This window comes from Artemia sp. Qi Xiang Cuo, chromosome 19, assembly GCF_049724085.1.
Source record: "Artemia sp. Qi Xiang Cuo chromosome 19, ASM4972408v1, whole genome shotgun sequence".
In the NCBI taxonomy this organism is placed as follows: Eukaryota; Metazoa; Arthropoda; class Branchiopoda; order Anostraca; family Artemiidae; genus Artemia; species Artemia sp. Qi Xiang Cuo.
Window position 1 is genome coordinate 54395007 of NC_142812.1, and position 16100 is coordinate 54411106.

The following is a 16100-nucleotide window of genomic DNA, read 5'->3' on the forward strand; positions in this document are numbered from 1 at the left end:
ACAGAGGTAGTCTAGAGGTAGCCCAAATGAGGTCTTTCTTTTTTTGTCAAAGCTTATGAAACAGCACATCATTTGAAAGCTACCCTTCTTCTGAACATGTTCCTAGCGTTGTTTTCTACATTAAACCTAAAAGGGCCACAGAAATCCTCTTTTGCCTCCCATCTCCCCTTTCCTTTCAAACCTTCCATGTCAAAACAAGAAAAATGATAGTTCGTAAAAGGATTTGTTATAGTAACATCCATCTTAAATGGAGAAGTTTTCCTTGCCTGGGAATGTCCTAGCTCCATAAACCATCCTATCCCTAAATATAAGTACCTCCCAAAAAAAACATGGCAAATTTAAATTTGGATAAAAAACTATTGGATAAGACTTGGATATTTAAAATCTTTATATCAGGAGTTTTCAAATGAGGTGTTGCATGACTATATTCAATTATATTTTATCTTTACTATTACAGAGGTAGTCTAGAGGTAGCCCAAATGAGATCTTTCATTTTTTTTGTCAAAGCTTATGAAACAGCACATCATTTGAAAGCTATCCTTCTTCTGAACATGTTCCTAGCGTTGTTTTCTACATTAAACCTAAAAGGGCCACGCAAATCCTCTTTTGCCTCCCATCTCCCCTTTCCTCGGAAACCCTCCATGTCAAAACAAAAAAAATGAAAGTTCGTAAAAGGATTTGTTATAGTAACATTCTTCTTAAATGGAGAAGTTTTCCTTGCCTAGGAACGTCCAAGCTCCATAAAACATCCTACCCCTGAATATCAGTACCTCCCGAAGAAAAACAAGGCAAATTAAAATTTGGTTAAGAAACTATTGCATAAGACATAGATATTTAAAATCTTAATGTCAGGAGCTTTCAAATGAGGTGTCGTATGACTATATTCAATTATATTTTATTTTTTATCGTTATGGAGGTAGTCTAGAGGTAGTCCAAATGAGGGTTTTTTGTCAAAGCTTATCAAACAGCACATCATTTGAAAGCTACCCTTCTTCTGAATACGTTTCTAGTTTTTTTTTCTTAAACAAATTTAAAAGGGCCACACAAACCCTCTTTTGCCTCCCATCTCCCCTTTCCTCTCAACCCCTCCATGTCAAAACAGGAAAAATGAAAATTCGTAAAGAGATTCGTTATAGTAAGATATATCTTAAATTGAGAAGTTTTCATTGCCCAGGAATGCCCGAGCTCCGGAAACCCCCCACCCCTAAAGATCAGTACCTCTCCCAGAAAAACAAGGCAAATTTAAATTTTGTTCACAAACTATTGGATAAGACATGGATATTTAAAAAATTTATATCAGGAGCTTCCAAATAAGGTGTCGCATGACTATATTCAATTATATTTTATTTTTACTGTTACACAGGTAGTCTAGAGGTAGACCAAATGAGGTCTTTCATTTTTTGTCAAAGCTTATGAAACAGCACATCAATTGAAAGCTACCCTTCTTCTGAACATCTTCCTAGTGTTTTTTCTACATTAAACCTAAAAGGCCCACACAAATTCTCTTTTGCCTCCCATCTCCCCTTTCCTCTCAAACCCTCCATGTCAAAACAAGAAAAATGAAAGTTCGTAAAAGGATTTGTTATAGTAACATACATCTTAAATGGAGAAGTTTTCATTGCCTAGGAATGTCTTACCTCAATAAACCATGCTACCCCGGAATCTAAGTACCTTTCAATGAATAACATGGCATATTCATATTTGGCTCAAATGCTAATCCATAAGACATAGATATTTAAAATCTTTATGTCAGGAGCTTCAAATGAGGTGTTGTATGACTATATTCAATTATTCTTTATTTTTTATCGTTATGGTGGTAGTGTAGAGATAGACCCAAATGAGGTTTCTGGTTTTTTGTCAAAGATTATCAAATAGCACAATATTTGGAATCTACCCTTATTCGGAACATGCTCCTATCGTTCTTTTCTGAAACAAACAACAAAAGTACGAAGAACAAAAGGGAAATCTTTTCGTAAGACAGTGGAGATAATTTGAATGAATATTTCGGCCCTATGTCCAAGGGCCGTCCTCAGCAAGACAAAAATATATGAAAGAAAAAAAAAGACTCACAACAACATGCGACCAATAAAACCAAAAAAGTGAAAAAAAATTTTCAAAGCAGTCCTAGCATCCTTACTTCAGCGAAGTTCAACCAGGACTGATAAAAAGTATGGTAAAACAAGGCGATTCAATGAAATGAAAGAAAAATAATTTAAAAACACGTTCTTATTGCTAATCCAGCTTTTTTGGCAGCTAACCTCAAAGGTCTTTTTGTGACAGGTTCTGTGCTAATGTCTATCGGTTTTTTAAAATAGTTTGTAAGATCATCTTTAATTAAATTTGTGTATAGAGTATTTAGCGTATATTCCGCTAAGTCCCTATTTAAGGAAATATTATTATTAATCTTAAGTCTGATTTCAATTGATTCTCGGACTACCTGCTTTATGCCTAGGTCATTGCTAATAAGGGCGGATTCATCAAAAATTATATTGTGGCTAGGATTTTCAAAAATATGGGTGCCTAATGCAGAATCAGATGAAACAGTGGAAACATTAGAATTTAGAGCTTTGACAACATCATCTTTATGCTGTTGTATGCGCTTTTCTAAATTCTGGTGTGTTCTACCTATATAATATTTGCCATAATCGTATGGTATTTGATAGACCCCTCTTTGGCGAGTAACTGGGGTTTTATATTTACAAGAATTTAGAAAATTTATGATTCTAAAATTATTTGTGAATACTACATACAGATTATTTTTTGTGCAAACTTTTTTAAGATTTGTAGTGATTTTTGGGATATAGGGGAGGTAAATTATGCTTAAGGGCTTGTCAGACATCTCACTTGGTCAACTATCATTAATTTTACGGGAATGCCTTTTCAGTCTACAGTTAATTACACTATTAATAAATAACATAGGATACCCATTTCCAAAAAGTATGTCCTTGATAAAGTTTAATTCTGCTGTGATGTGGGAATTAGAACAAATATTTAGGGCACGATCGACGAGGGATATTACGACTGCTCTTTTAACTTGGGGGTGGTTTGGTGTAAAATGCAAACATCTATTATTTTGTGTTGGTTTTCTATAAATAGTAAAATTGAGTTTATTGAAGCTACAAATCATTAACACATTTAGGAATTGGAATTTATTTGCGATTTCAATTTCTAAAGTAAACTGTAAATTTCTATAATATGTAATAAGGTGATCTAAAAAACCCTTAAGCTCAATTTCCCCATAGTTCCAGAGTGAAATTACGTCATCCATATAACGTCCCCAAAAGATATGTTTAACAAAATACGAATCCAAAGCCCAATTTTCAATATGTTCCACATAAATATTCGCCAGTAACCCAGAGAGTGGCGCGCCCATCGCTAAGCCGTTAATTTGCTGGTAAAAAGAATTACGGAATTGGAAATACCGTAATTTCCATGATTTTTATATGGTATTAAATCTTACATGAGAATGTAAAAATAAATGTCGTTACCAGTAATTAGATACAAAAAATTGATGACAGATTAAATCTAGAACGATTTAAAGTAACAAGCATTAGTTTTCAAAACGCTCTTCTGTTTCTCTCTATTGTGACTTAAATGTCAAAGTGATCTTGTGTAACAACCTTTGAATTTGATCTTATGTAAGAATCTTTAATTCAAGTGAGAACCTTTTTCATTGTAAAATAAGCATTTACTTCAGTAAGGCCCAAAAACGTATTCTGAAATACGATTTTACCAATTAAAAATGAGCCTGAAACCCCTTAAACCGTTGTAAATGAACATACGACATTCTATTTATTAGCACCAAAAACCTTACTAGCTAATGCATTTCAACATATATAGAAAAAAAAACCCGAATTCCGGACTACATAAACAAATAAATTTAAAGACATTGTCCCTATGGGCATTACCCAACCCAGTCACCCTTTCCAGCTTTTGTATCCACAAAAAAAATTTCCAGTTGATATAACATCCACTTTTTCTCCAATTATAAACCACCTCAGAAACCTTTCCCCTTGATCCTTTTAAGTTCTTACAAGAACCGCAAGAATGAATTGAATCAGCGCCGTCACCACACATTAGCACAAACTAAAGCTAGATATGTTGACTAGATACTTGATTTTTGTAGTAAGTTATTCACTTTTAGTTTTCACAATTCTCTCAGTTCAAAGTTAATGTAAGTTGAATGTTTTCGACACCGTCCGAGTGAAAATATACTAAAAAAACTTGGAAGGTGAAGACAAAGTTATCGTTTGGCTGCAAAATAGAGTTCCAGAATAAAGAAAAAATACAATCCCGCCACCGTCTTATATCCCAACAATACAGCCAAAACATAAAATATTACCCCACCCCTTTTTAGGTTGTATGCATGGTTTCTTGAGCCAAAAAGGGAGCCTAAATGGTTAAAGCGAGTGAACAGGTGATAGACGTCTATTTCCATAAATTTCAATTTTTATACTGCAAAGGTTGTCCAAATTCATCAAAGGTAGGCATCATCTATAGAGGTAAGGGATAGAGATAGATTCTTCAAAGGAGCTTCCAGGGACATATTTTAGATTCTAGTTTCAATTCATTTAAGTTTCATTCACTTAGTTCACCTCACTTTCGAATGTTCACATTGTTAAGAGGAAGTTTGATAACAATCTTAAGCAAGAATTCTTCTGAATTTAATATTATTAAAAATAAAATGATAAATCCATTATATTCAGCAATTTCTATTGATTGAATATTTATCGAGTTGCTTCCAGTAGAGATTGGGAGAAGTTTTAAATAGGTTCTTATAATAAAAAATGGTACTTGACCTTTTTTTCTTTTTTTAATCCCATAGTCCCATTCCCATTAAAACTGGATGTTTGCCTTAATGCTACTGATATATTGCTTTGAAGACAAAATAGTTTACGATGGGGAAATTTGCGCGATTACACCACTTCTTCGTTGAAGAAAGTGTGGAGTTCAAAACAGGCTTTAAGAAGAAAACTAGGTATATTCCCTTTCCACTATCGACTTGAATTCACTGTCACAGAAAACCAAGCATGGATCTCACAACTTTCCAATGAGTACGGGAGTGCGATTTTTAACTTGCCAGGTATGACAGCCAAAGTGCACCAATTTCTATTATTTCATCCCCCCCAAGACTTAACATAGAAAGAAAAAAAAAGGATAAAATGAGCTTTAAAAACAGACGCTCAGAATTGGGATTTTGAAAAATAGACTAATCTATACAATTTGAAATTAATTTATCCAGTCAAACATTTTATTAGCATCTCTTGCGAAAGAAAGGGATAAATTCTTTGTTGACAACAAAATTTAACCAATAAATTCAGTTGTGTTTTGTTTATGGTGCATTATTCACAGCTTTGAACTAAACAACTTGTCACTGCAAATTGGACTTGTACATATTTACTGTTTCAAAAGTACATGGTTCAATTTTAAATTGTAAGCTCAGCAGTGTGCATTTCCAAAAGGAAAGTTTTCCTTTTTGACTGCATTAGCTTTATTACTGATTCCAAGAGAGGCAATATCCAGAATAAAATCCTTTTAAAATTTCATACCTTTGAGAATTCAAACCCAAAGAGAGTCGCCTCTCTTTCTTCTTTGTAGAAATACTTCCTATTTTATGGATTAATGCTTTTTAGTTGAAATACTATTTTTATTATGTTCAATATAATTCGTCCATTCTTGATTTTTTCTTTGAAGTTGTTCCCAAAACAAATTTATTAGCGCATGCCAGTTCTATTTCACGTTGCAATATCTGATGTGGATTTTACACCTTTTTTCAAATATTTCATAAGCAAGGATCAATTGATGAGGTTACATTGATTTCAGATGATACAGTAGAAAAGATAATACAATTTCAATAATTATTGTTACTAAAAACTGATGGTACGAGAAAAAAAAAAAAAAAAACAACGAGGGTAGTCCCATCTGAGCCGAGAGCTATGAGTGCTCCACCAAACAAAGAATTTGTCACGAGACTTGAACCGCTTTTTTCAGATAAACAAGTCAAAACTTCTCCTCAGACGCCATTCGTTAAAGACGTCTGAATGATACTATATGAAATGTTTTTATCGTTTTCGAAAGTATTGTAAGTACCCCATAGTTCAATAATTCACTAAACACCGAGATCACTACTTTAAAAAATCACAGCTGAAAAAAGTTCTTCAATCAGAAATATCTCCATTCTTAATTCCCTTCATATCCTTGGTGTTTAGCAATTGATGAAGCTCCTGAAAAAAACAAAACAGAAAAGTCAAGAAAAAAAATCAGCTGTTGTTCATAAGAATGAGGTTTTTTTTACCTTGCGAAAGTCAAGTCTATATAATACCAATGTAAAAGTGCTCTTCTAGGACTCTTCTAGGACACGTTAATTTATGATTTGTAAACGCTTGTCTGAAAACAACCAAGTGACTTCATACAAAGAGTAACAAAAGCGACCCTGCTGCAAAATCCTATTAGAAATCAACATCTTTTTTGGATTAGCCTTCCCATTTCTTTCCATTGTCATCAGTGTTCAGAAAAAAAAGAAATACCAATTCCTAGTTTATTTTCCATTTATGACCAAATGGTATGACAAAACCATTATTTTCAATGCAATACGATCAGATTTATAGTCCACCAGATCAAATCCATCATAAGTACACAAGATAAATTTGGCTCTATGATAAAGTATAGCTAGTGATAATAGCGAGGAGAGGGAAAACCAACAGCAGATAATACCCACTGCAGTGATGATCCAGAATATGGTCTTATTATAGACGTATTATTCCAAATAATAGTCTTTATTTGTAAAATACATTAGGAAAAAAGAAAGGATGAAGTTACAACCATTGTTCAGCAATTTTCTAAATGAACGAAGATGCATGTCTTTTTCTATAAGGTACTAGTATTGAACAAGAGCAGGGTCAATCCTACAAAATGCGTCCATCATTGTAAAAAGAATTAAGAAAATTGGCATAAACATCAAGAATCCTTAAACTATCTAATGACATAACATTTATATCTTTTTGCTACAACTCGAACAATTTGATGGTTAAAATCCTTTTTGTCTCTCAAGGCAACTTGCAAAAAATGTTGGAAATAATTCAACACCCTCTATCTAACTTTTAAATCTGAAACCCACGCTCAGATTGAGAAACCGACACATTCATTAGTAAAATAATTCTAAAACATGAGAACTATTTCAGGATTTACTTTCCACATGGACACATCTTCTTCTTTAAGACTTTACTTTAAAAGCAAAAATTTAAGATATTTTAAGAGATTCAGCCTGCCCTACCTTCATCTAATTGTCCCAATCGGAGCGTGTCATCATAGCTATTACAGTATAAACTGCTAGGCCCCCGGCATTACCATAAAAAGGAGCAACTTCCCTGCGAAGGAAGTCAAATTTTAATACAATAAACAAGAAAAATGCGTATAGGTTACCGTTTGTAGGCTAGCACCTATTGCCAATAACTGTCCTGAGTATATCAGGGCGCTGAAACCCAGTATTCTGGTATCTTGCAAAACTGGTATCTTGCAACTTGCAAAAAATGTTGGAAATAATTCAACACCCTCTATCTAACTTTTAAATCTGAAACCCACGCTCAGATTGAGAAACCGACACATTCATAAGTAAAATAATTCTAAAAAATGAGAACTATTCCAGGATAGTGTTCGGCGATATTGGCAAATATCGGAATATCGAAATATCGATATTTGAATTTCGATATATCGATATTTCGATATTCGATAACGATATTGACAAGGCCCAAGTAGGAAAGAACTAGTAGACCTAAAAACGTTTATTTGTACTAATTTATACTTCAGTATTGAGAAAAAACAAACAAAACTACAGGTTCAGGTTCAGGTTCATTTATTATTCAATCTTACATAATGACACTAAATATATACAGATATCTGGCAGTGAGACAAGCTCGTTTTGCACAGATAAAAAAAGAAAAACAATAAAGAAATATACGGATTTTCATTCAAAATGGTAGACTTCACAAACAAATATAAATAAATCAATAAATGTAAAGTTAATTACTCACCACATCACAGCAGATACCCACCCGACGATACATAAACAACTCTCAACCAGCAATGGGACAAGAAGAAGGATATCAAGATCCGAGAGGGATCGAAAAATAAGAAGAGAGAGAAAAAAAAAAAAAAAAAAAAAATAATTAAAATAATATTTGACTAATAAATGTCCAAAAGGAATGATTTTATTTTATTTTTTAAAATTCCGATCGACACATCAAAATCAAAAATAGATTCATATTGGTTCCACGCGGCAACCACACTATTTCGTAGAGAAAACCGGGACCTCTCTGAAATTATCAACGGCTGGCGTAGTTTGCGTATGCTGCGAGCTAGATGAGAAGATGGCGGAGCAACTAGGAACAAATCAAAAGTAAAGAAATAACTGGGCAGTGACAGGAGATTATGATTAACCTTGAATAATATCGAGTTAAAAGTAACTGCAAGTTCAACAGGAAGAATATTCAATAAACAATATAAACTCTTTGTAGAAGACTTACTGGGGAAAGATGCTGGGGAAGGAAGATAACTTTTTAAAATACGAAGCGCCTTATTTTGTTGCCTCTGAAGCGGAATTAAATGGGATCTGAAAGTATTCAAGTAAATAAGTGGGCAATAATTTAGATAAGAATGAACAAGAGCGAAATAAATAGAACGCATAGCTTCGAGCGGCAAAATGAAATTCATACGTTGCATAATACCCACATTCCTTCCAAGCTTCAATCTTATACCATTTATATGCGGCTTCCAACTCAAATTTGAGTCAACCAGCACACCAAGGTAACGAATAATTTCAACACGTGATATATCCATACCTGAAACAGATGACTTAATCAACCTCAGACATGGAAGTGCCCGTGACGTACGCGAAAATACCATAAACTTTGTTTTTGAAGTGTTCAGAGCTAGCCTATTTGCCGTAAACCATGCTACTAGTCTATCGAATACTAGACTTAAATTATGTTTGACACGATCTTCATCGATTCCAGAGACACTACAAGCTGTGTCATCTGCGAAGAGAACGGTCAGCCCTAGGTCCTCAACTGAATTACTAATATCATTAACATAAATTAGAAACAACAGAGGGCCGAGAATTGAACCTTGGGGCACTCCAAATTTATTGGACTGGTTCGAAGACGTTGATATAACTTCGCCCCCATCAATACACTGGACTTTATCGCTTAAATATGACAATATTATCGATTTAGCCGAACCACGTATACCACAATTAGATAATTTTTCATTTAAAATCATGTGACAAATAGTGTCAAACGCTTTCCGTATATCCACGAATATAGAAGCTGGAATTTCACCCTTATCCAAGGCATCATGAATAAACTGGGTTACTGCCAAAATAACATGCTCTGTAGAATGTCCTTTTCGAAACCCGAATTGGGACTTTCTGAAAAAACCATTCTTGTCAAGAAAATTTACAATCCTCACGTACAAACAACGTTCAATAATTTTTCCGAAAGCAGATAGAACAGATATGGGCCTATAGTTGGACGGACCATTTGTATCTCCCCCTTTGTATAGTGCAATGACACGGGCGGACTTCATACATGAACGGAAGATACCATTCTTGAAACAAAGATTAATTATGTGCACAAGAAAATTTACTATACTAGGCATACTCGATTTAAGCAAGTTCGTAGAAGATCCGTCGATTCCTTCTGAGTGTCCATTTTTGAGTTGATGAAGTACAAGCATCAATTCAGCAGACGAGACTGGAGTGAGGAATATGGAGCGGTCAGTAGAAGAGGGTAGAAAACTTTTGAAATCAGCAGAATTTGGCGTTGATTTTTGGGATGCCTCTTCCGACGTGTTTTCACCTATTTTAGCGAAGTGCGTGTTGAGCATGTTGGCGACGTTAAGTTTTCCTTTAACAGCTGGATCACCACCTGGTGGCATTATTTCGTCCGGAAAAGAATTCAACTTTTTTTTGCCGATACAATCGTTTATTAATGTCCATACCTTCTTAGGAGATCCATGCGCGCTATTGAAGGCCTTCAAATAGTAGAGCTGTTTAGCAGACCTGAGAGCCTTGGTTAAGCAATTTCTGTAAGCTTTAAAAAAGGCTTGATTTGTTTCATCTGGATTCGATAGATATATTTTATACAGCCTGTTCTTTGATTGGATTGACCTTAGTAGTCCTCGTGTAACCCAAGGCTTTTTAGATCTATTGTAACGTCTTAGACGGGTCGAAAACATCGGACAAGCCACATTAAGTGCTGTGGTAAATTCGTTGACAAAATACTGTGAAGCTTGATTTACATCCTTGCAGTCTAAGCACGGAGAGGGGTCAATTTTAAGCAGCAGTTCATTCAACCGCTGAACAGATGTAGCATCAAGCTTTCTAGTTGTTTTGATCGGAGTCGCCGTTTGTCGCCCAGTTTTTATCTCCATCAAAAGCATAAAGTGGTCTGACGTGTCATCGATAATAACATGACACGAATCAAATTCCATATTCAGAAAAATATTGTCGATTATCGGTGCTTTCAAGCTTACCACTCGAGTTGGAATATGGCAATCTGGGAGAAGCCCCAGCGCAAAACAAAATGTCAGAAAATCAACAGCTGAATGTAAATATGGTGTAAATGGAAGATCATGACCAGTAATACGTATATCAATATTAAAATCCCCCATGTACATAATCTTCCGATTTCACTCGATTGTGATCGAAGAAAACGCTTCAAGCTTACTTATGAAATGTTGCACTGAAGAGCTAGGTGGTCTGTAAAACAAACAACACAACACTTTTTCACTACCAAAATCAAGCTCGACAACCAAAAATTCAAACAACATTTCTTCATACATAGAATCAAAATCAAAAACAATCCTGTAAGTAATATCATTATGAATAAAAAAACCAAGGCCTCCTCTCGATCTGTCATTCCTAGTCTTAGAAATACAATTATGACCTTTAATATTCGCTAGGTGACTAGTTGACTCATTTAAGAAAGTCTCACATACAGCTAATACATCAACTCGGTAGCATGGAAGGAACGAAGATAAATGGTCCAAACTACTCATCAAACCGCAACAGTTTAAATTCGCCAGCCTCACACTACCAGGAGAAACATGTTTGTTAATCTCATTAGGGAGTAAATATTTGTTAATAGGGAGGGATCTAATAGAAATATCATATTCATCATCCGAAAAACCACAATCTGCAGAAATTTTTATTAAATCTAATGGGTCTCTCTCAAAAAATCTCAACCTACTCGATGTCCCATCACCAGCAGAATTAATCATAATCATTTTGACTTACCAAACCGTCTGGTGGGAGTCTGTAGTGATGCGGCAATAAATCATCAACCAAACCTTGATGTGTAAGAGTACGGCACGTATTGTGAAATATCTTATCTTCAACTGAAAAAACACACGAAGCAAAAACAGAACCTTATTTCTAGGCCTATGTAAAATATAAAAAAAGAATAGCGACGATGAAGCATAATCTGGCATGGCAGACTTAACAAGTCGAAGTCGCATTGAGCACTGAACACAATAAGAAAGAAAAAAACAACGAAAAGAAAAAAACCAACACTGACTAGTGGTCATTTTCCCAATCATGACACACACCAACAAAAGAACTTGTTTCATCTCTCGATCACGGACGTATTTCATTAAACAAATAAAACAAATAATGGTCCGCGTATACACTACAAACAAACTAATTAATCTTTTGCCAGTCAGAAGAATCACTTTTTTTCACTTCTAGCCATAAGTTAATACCCTTGTAACGCACTCTGGATGAAACGATATGTTTCGACTCTTTCATTTCTTGTGATTTCGAGAGTAGGGAGTTTCGAATCGTGTTGAGAGCAGGGGGCAGGTCTGTAGAGATTATAATCCCACTACCTTTTAGCTTTTTAACATTGTTCATGATCGACTGGACATCACTCTCCGAGCTTAGTGAAATAAATACGGGGGACTCCTTGCGTCGGCTATTTTGCTTGCTGCGCCTATTTGTGATGTTTGCAGCCCGTGAAGAAATCCGATAGCACTTAGTCATAGATATGTCACTAGTTACACCCAGCTTTTCGCTAACTAATTTAATGACGCTATCTTCAACTTTCTTGTTAGGCTCTTCTGCCGGTAAACCATGCACAATAAGGTTCAGACGGCGATCTTTCACGTCGATAAGTAATAGCTGTTTTTCCAGGGCCTGGTACTTGTCGACATACTCGTCGATAGTTTTCTCAAAGTTATTAAGCCTCACATCTCGGTCGGCAGCCTCCGTTCTCAGCGACGCGATCTCAGAAGTAATTCCGTCAAGCTTATTATTTAATTGTGTCTGCGTAGCAATAATAGAATCTAGTTTTCTGCTCAAAACTTTTCTGAACTCGTCGAACGATTTGTGAGTAGAATTAGACATGAGACATTTAGATGATTAATCCGCTTTGTAAGAATTGGGGATCAGTAATTCATTCGTAATAGCATCAAACGCGTTTTAATGTCAGGGGGTGTGTATGAAAACCCCCCGCTAACCAAATTTAGCACAATTAAATCAGCTCTTGACTCCTACAGGCAATGCATCAAACGATGTATACAATCGTATACATGTGATGAATGCATCCAAAAAGCCGTGAAGGGGGGGGGGGGCACATTATTGTCCAAGGAATAAAAGCATGTCTATATTATCTCCCTTTAGGCGGTTTCGCCACTCGCTAATCAGCTGACCAGCTTTCGAAAACACCCTCTCTGAAGGGACACTAGTTGCTGGAACACAAAGGAACTTCAGGGCAACTTCTGCGAGGACCCTCCTAGACTGGTAGTGCGTCTTCCACCACACTAAGGGGTCAGTAGTACGAGCCACTGGATTCTCACGATTGTAGCTTGTTAGATTGAGGATGCCCTCTGCAGCAGCTGTCGTTGAACTGTTCCCTTCTGTAGCACCGACGAGCTCATCATGGGCTCCCCATAGGTCACCTAAGTTGTTGAATGAAGCCACTGCTTCATTTATTTCGGCTGCGTCCACTGAAGTAGATAGGAAATCAAGCTCTCTTGCAATCCTTGCTTCTATAGAAGAAACGGCATCCTGAGATATATATCCGTATGCTTTCCGGAACCGTGGGTCGAGATACGTAGTCACTGCTATAGGCGTCACTTGCTCAAGTCCCTGAAACCGATCTTTCATGTGGCAGATGAAACGTAAACGTAGCTGTTCGGCTGCGAGAGTATCGCAAGTTTCACTCGAAATGGAGTTTAGATGGCGGATCAAGATCTTTGTCAGCGGCAGGACCTTCGAAATCGATGGGTACTTTTCCGCCGAGACTTCAACTGTGACTTCATCGAAAGGGCGAAGCAAGACTATGATAATCCTGAGACTTTCCCATTCGTCTTCCGTAAAAGAAGCTCAAGCTTTCCAAGCATGGCAAGCGAACTAGAAACTGCATCCTTCATATCAAGCAAACTTTTGACCATCAAAAGAAGCGAGTTCCACCTAGTGGCAACATCAGCTTTGAGTCTCTTGTCCATTACACAGCTGGTTGCTCCTGAGTTTGTCCGCTGCTATGACACCTCGATGAAAGTAGTTAACGACATTTCGGCATTTCGAAAGCAGCGGATTGAAGCATGGAGCCTCGTCTATTGCAGCACGCACGACAAGGTTTAGCGTGTGCGCGAAGCACGATACATTCCTCCAGCCGGATTTCAGTTCCTTGGTGGCATCGTTAACTGCTTTCTTGATATTGCTCGCATTATCTGTGACAACGGCCACAACTTTTTCTTTTATTTTCCATTCTTCTGCTACTTCCAGTAAAAGTCTCTTGAGAGTTTCTGCTGGGTGACGCTCTTCGATTTTCTTTGTACTGATCACCCTGCTGTGCATCTTGAATTCATGAATAAAATGGACTGTAATGGCCATATAACCCTCTGTAGACCGTGATGTCCATGCATCAGTAGTAAGAGCAACATAGTGTGCTTTTCCAAGCTGGATGGAGAATTTTTCTTTTTCTTGCTGATAGTAAGTTGGGAGCAAGTCTCTCGTTATAGATTCAATGCTCGGTAATGTGTAGCTGGGATTTAGAGCTCTACAGAACTGCTGAAAGCCAGTATTCTTGACCAATGAAAGAGGCTGCATGTCAGTTGCGATTATGTTGACCAGCAGACGATCACATTGCTTTTTCCGAGGATGAGACTTATTATACAAGGGCTGAGCAAACTCTGAAACCTTGACTTGTTTCTGTTCACTGGAACTTCTGTTCACTTCAGTTTCGTTCTCCATTTCTGAGTCTGTATTCGCGTCGGGCTCCTCTTCAGTACTGTTAGCAGGTCTTTTTCTTCCAGGGACCGGCTGCTTCTCCATTTCGTTGAACTCCTTCTTGTGATTGTTTTTTAGATGGGATCGGAGATTTTTGGTGTTACCGGCTGTCATGACGCTTAATTTGCAGACTAGGCAGACAACAGACTTGGCGTTTACTTTCCGGAAGTACTTCCACAGAGGACTGCCCATTTTCTAGATCTGCGATCTAGATATTTATAGATATATATATGAGATATTTAGGAAATAAACATACCATTTGACTCAGAGTTTACCATAATGCTGTATTGAAATGTAGCAATCATTTCCAGTGGAAACTCATCCTCTAGATTCTATAAATCAAGCTTTTTGGGGATAGAACGGGATTCAAGGGTGGGCTGCAGGCTTTTAGGTGTGGTGGCTTTCACCCTTAACTCCAAGTAAGCCAAAAAAAAAAAAAAAACAACTGAAAATAGGGTTTTCCTATCCGAGAATCTGGAAATTTCAGACTTTTTTAGATTTCTGGAATTAATTTCCACCATAAATGATTGTTATATATGGATAGAGGATTGAATTCTAAATTGAATGGTATGTTCGTTTCCTAGCTATCTCATTATGGTCCTACATTTCAAATTTACAATTTTTCTCAGGGGTAGGTAACCTGCAGCTATACCCATCAGTGTTAGAAGTGGCAAAAACTCATAGGTGCAAGCTCTAGGCTAAATGAGATGCAGTAATAGTCAGCATTACAAGGAAACACAACTAGAGGAGACTTAAGAGAAGGATAAGCACAAAGGTGTCACTCCTAAAACACATAGCTTACCTTTGCACTTTCGTAACACTATCTCGGCAATCAAATTCGTAACAAAACCTACTGATCTTTGCTCCTCGCAACCAACTGACCAACTGAATGAATGAAATTGCAAATGGGAATGGTGTAACTCACCAACTTCCTGTTGGCACATTGCTTTTGATTTGACGCTTGTCTTTCAGTGCCGCGAAAAGTAAAATATCGGAATATCGATATTTGGTTTCCGATATTTGATAACGATATTTCGGTCGATATATCGATAAATATCGTATCGTATCGAATATCGCCGAACACTATTCCAGGATTTACTTTCCACAGCAAAAATTTAAGATATTTTAAGAGATTCAGCCTGCCCTACCTTCATCTAATTGTCCCAATCGGAGCGTGTCATCATAGCTATTACAGTATAAACTGCTAGGCCCCCGGCATTACCATAAAAAGGAGCAACTTCCCTGCGAAGGAAGTCAAATTTTAATACAATAAACAAGAAAAATGCCTATAGGTTACCGTTTGTAGGCTAGCACCTATTGCCAATAACTGTCCTGAGTATATGAGGGCGGTGAAACCCAGTATTCTGGTATCCCTTATCTCTAGAAATACCATGATCAACCCTGGGGATGAATGAATTGACTCTAAAAATATTCTCTAGTGTGTCCCAGGCTAATGAAAAAATTACTCAAAATGTGTAAGAAAAACTCGCATTTAAAATCTCAAGTAATTGTAATATAAGAACTGACTAAAAAACTTGAGAAACAATAAAACATAAGGCTGTCCTCCTTCATAGACCAAGAGGATGCAATCCATCAGCAAAGGGTAAATAAATTATATCTTTTGAACTCATTTCAATCAATTTTATTAACACGCTCAGAAAAAGGACAACTACTTTTATCTGACACTCAAATGGTTGTCCCCTGACACCCGGAAAGTTGTGGTTGTATGCTTGGTAGACCAAGCATATATATATATATATATATATATATATATATATATATATATATATATATATATATATATATATATATA

General features: G+C 36.4%; 1 protein-coding gene across 1 annotated transcript; it reads right to left on the minus strand.

Moving 5' to 3' along the window:
* Positions 1 to 13480: 13480 nt before the first annotated feature.
* Positions 13481 to 14479, minus strand: LOC148941009 (E3 SUMO-protein ligase ZBED1-like). Its single transcript, XM_089105139.1, has one exon. The coding sequence runs from the start codon at positions 14477 to 14479 to the stop codon at positions 13481 to 13483; it is 999 nt and encodes a 332-aa protein (XP_088961265.1).
* Positions 14480 to 16100: the final 1621 nt, after the last annotated feature.

Excerpts from the sequence above, each read along its gene's own strand:
- LOC148941009 (XM_089105139.1), bottom strand. The coding sequence starts at position 14,479 with ATGGGCAGTCCTCTGTGGAAGTACTTCCGGAAAGTAAACGCCAAGTCT.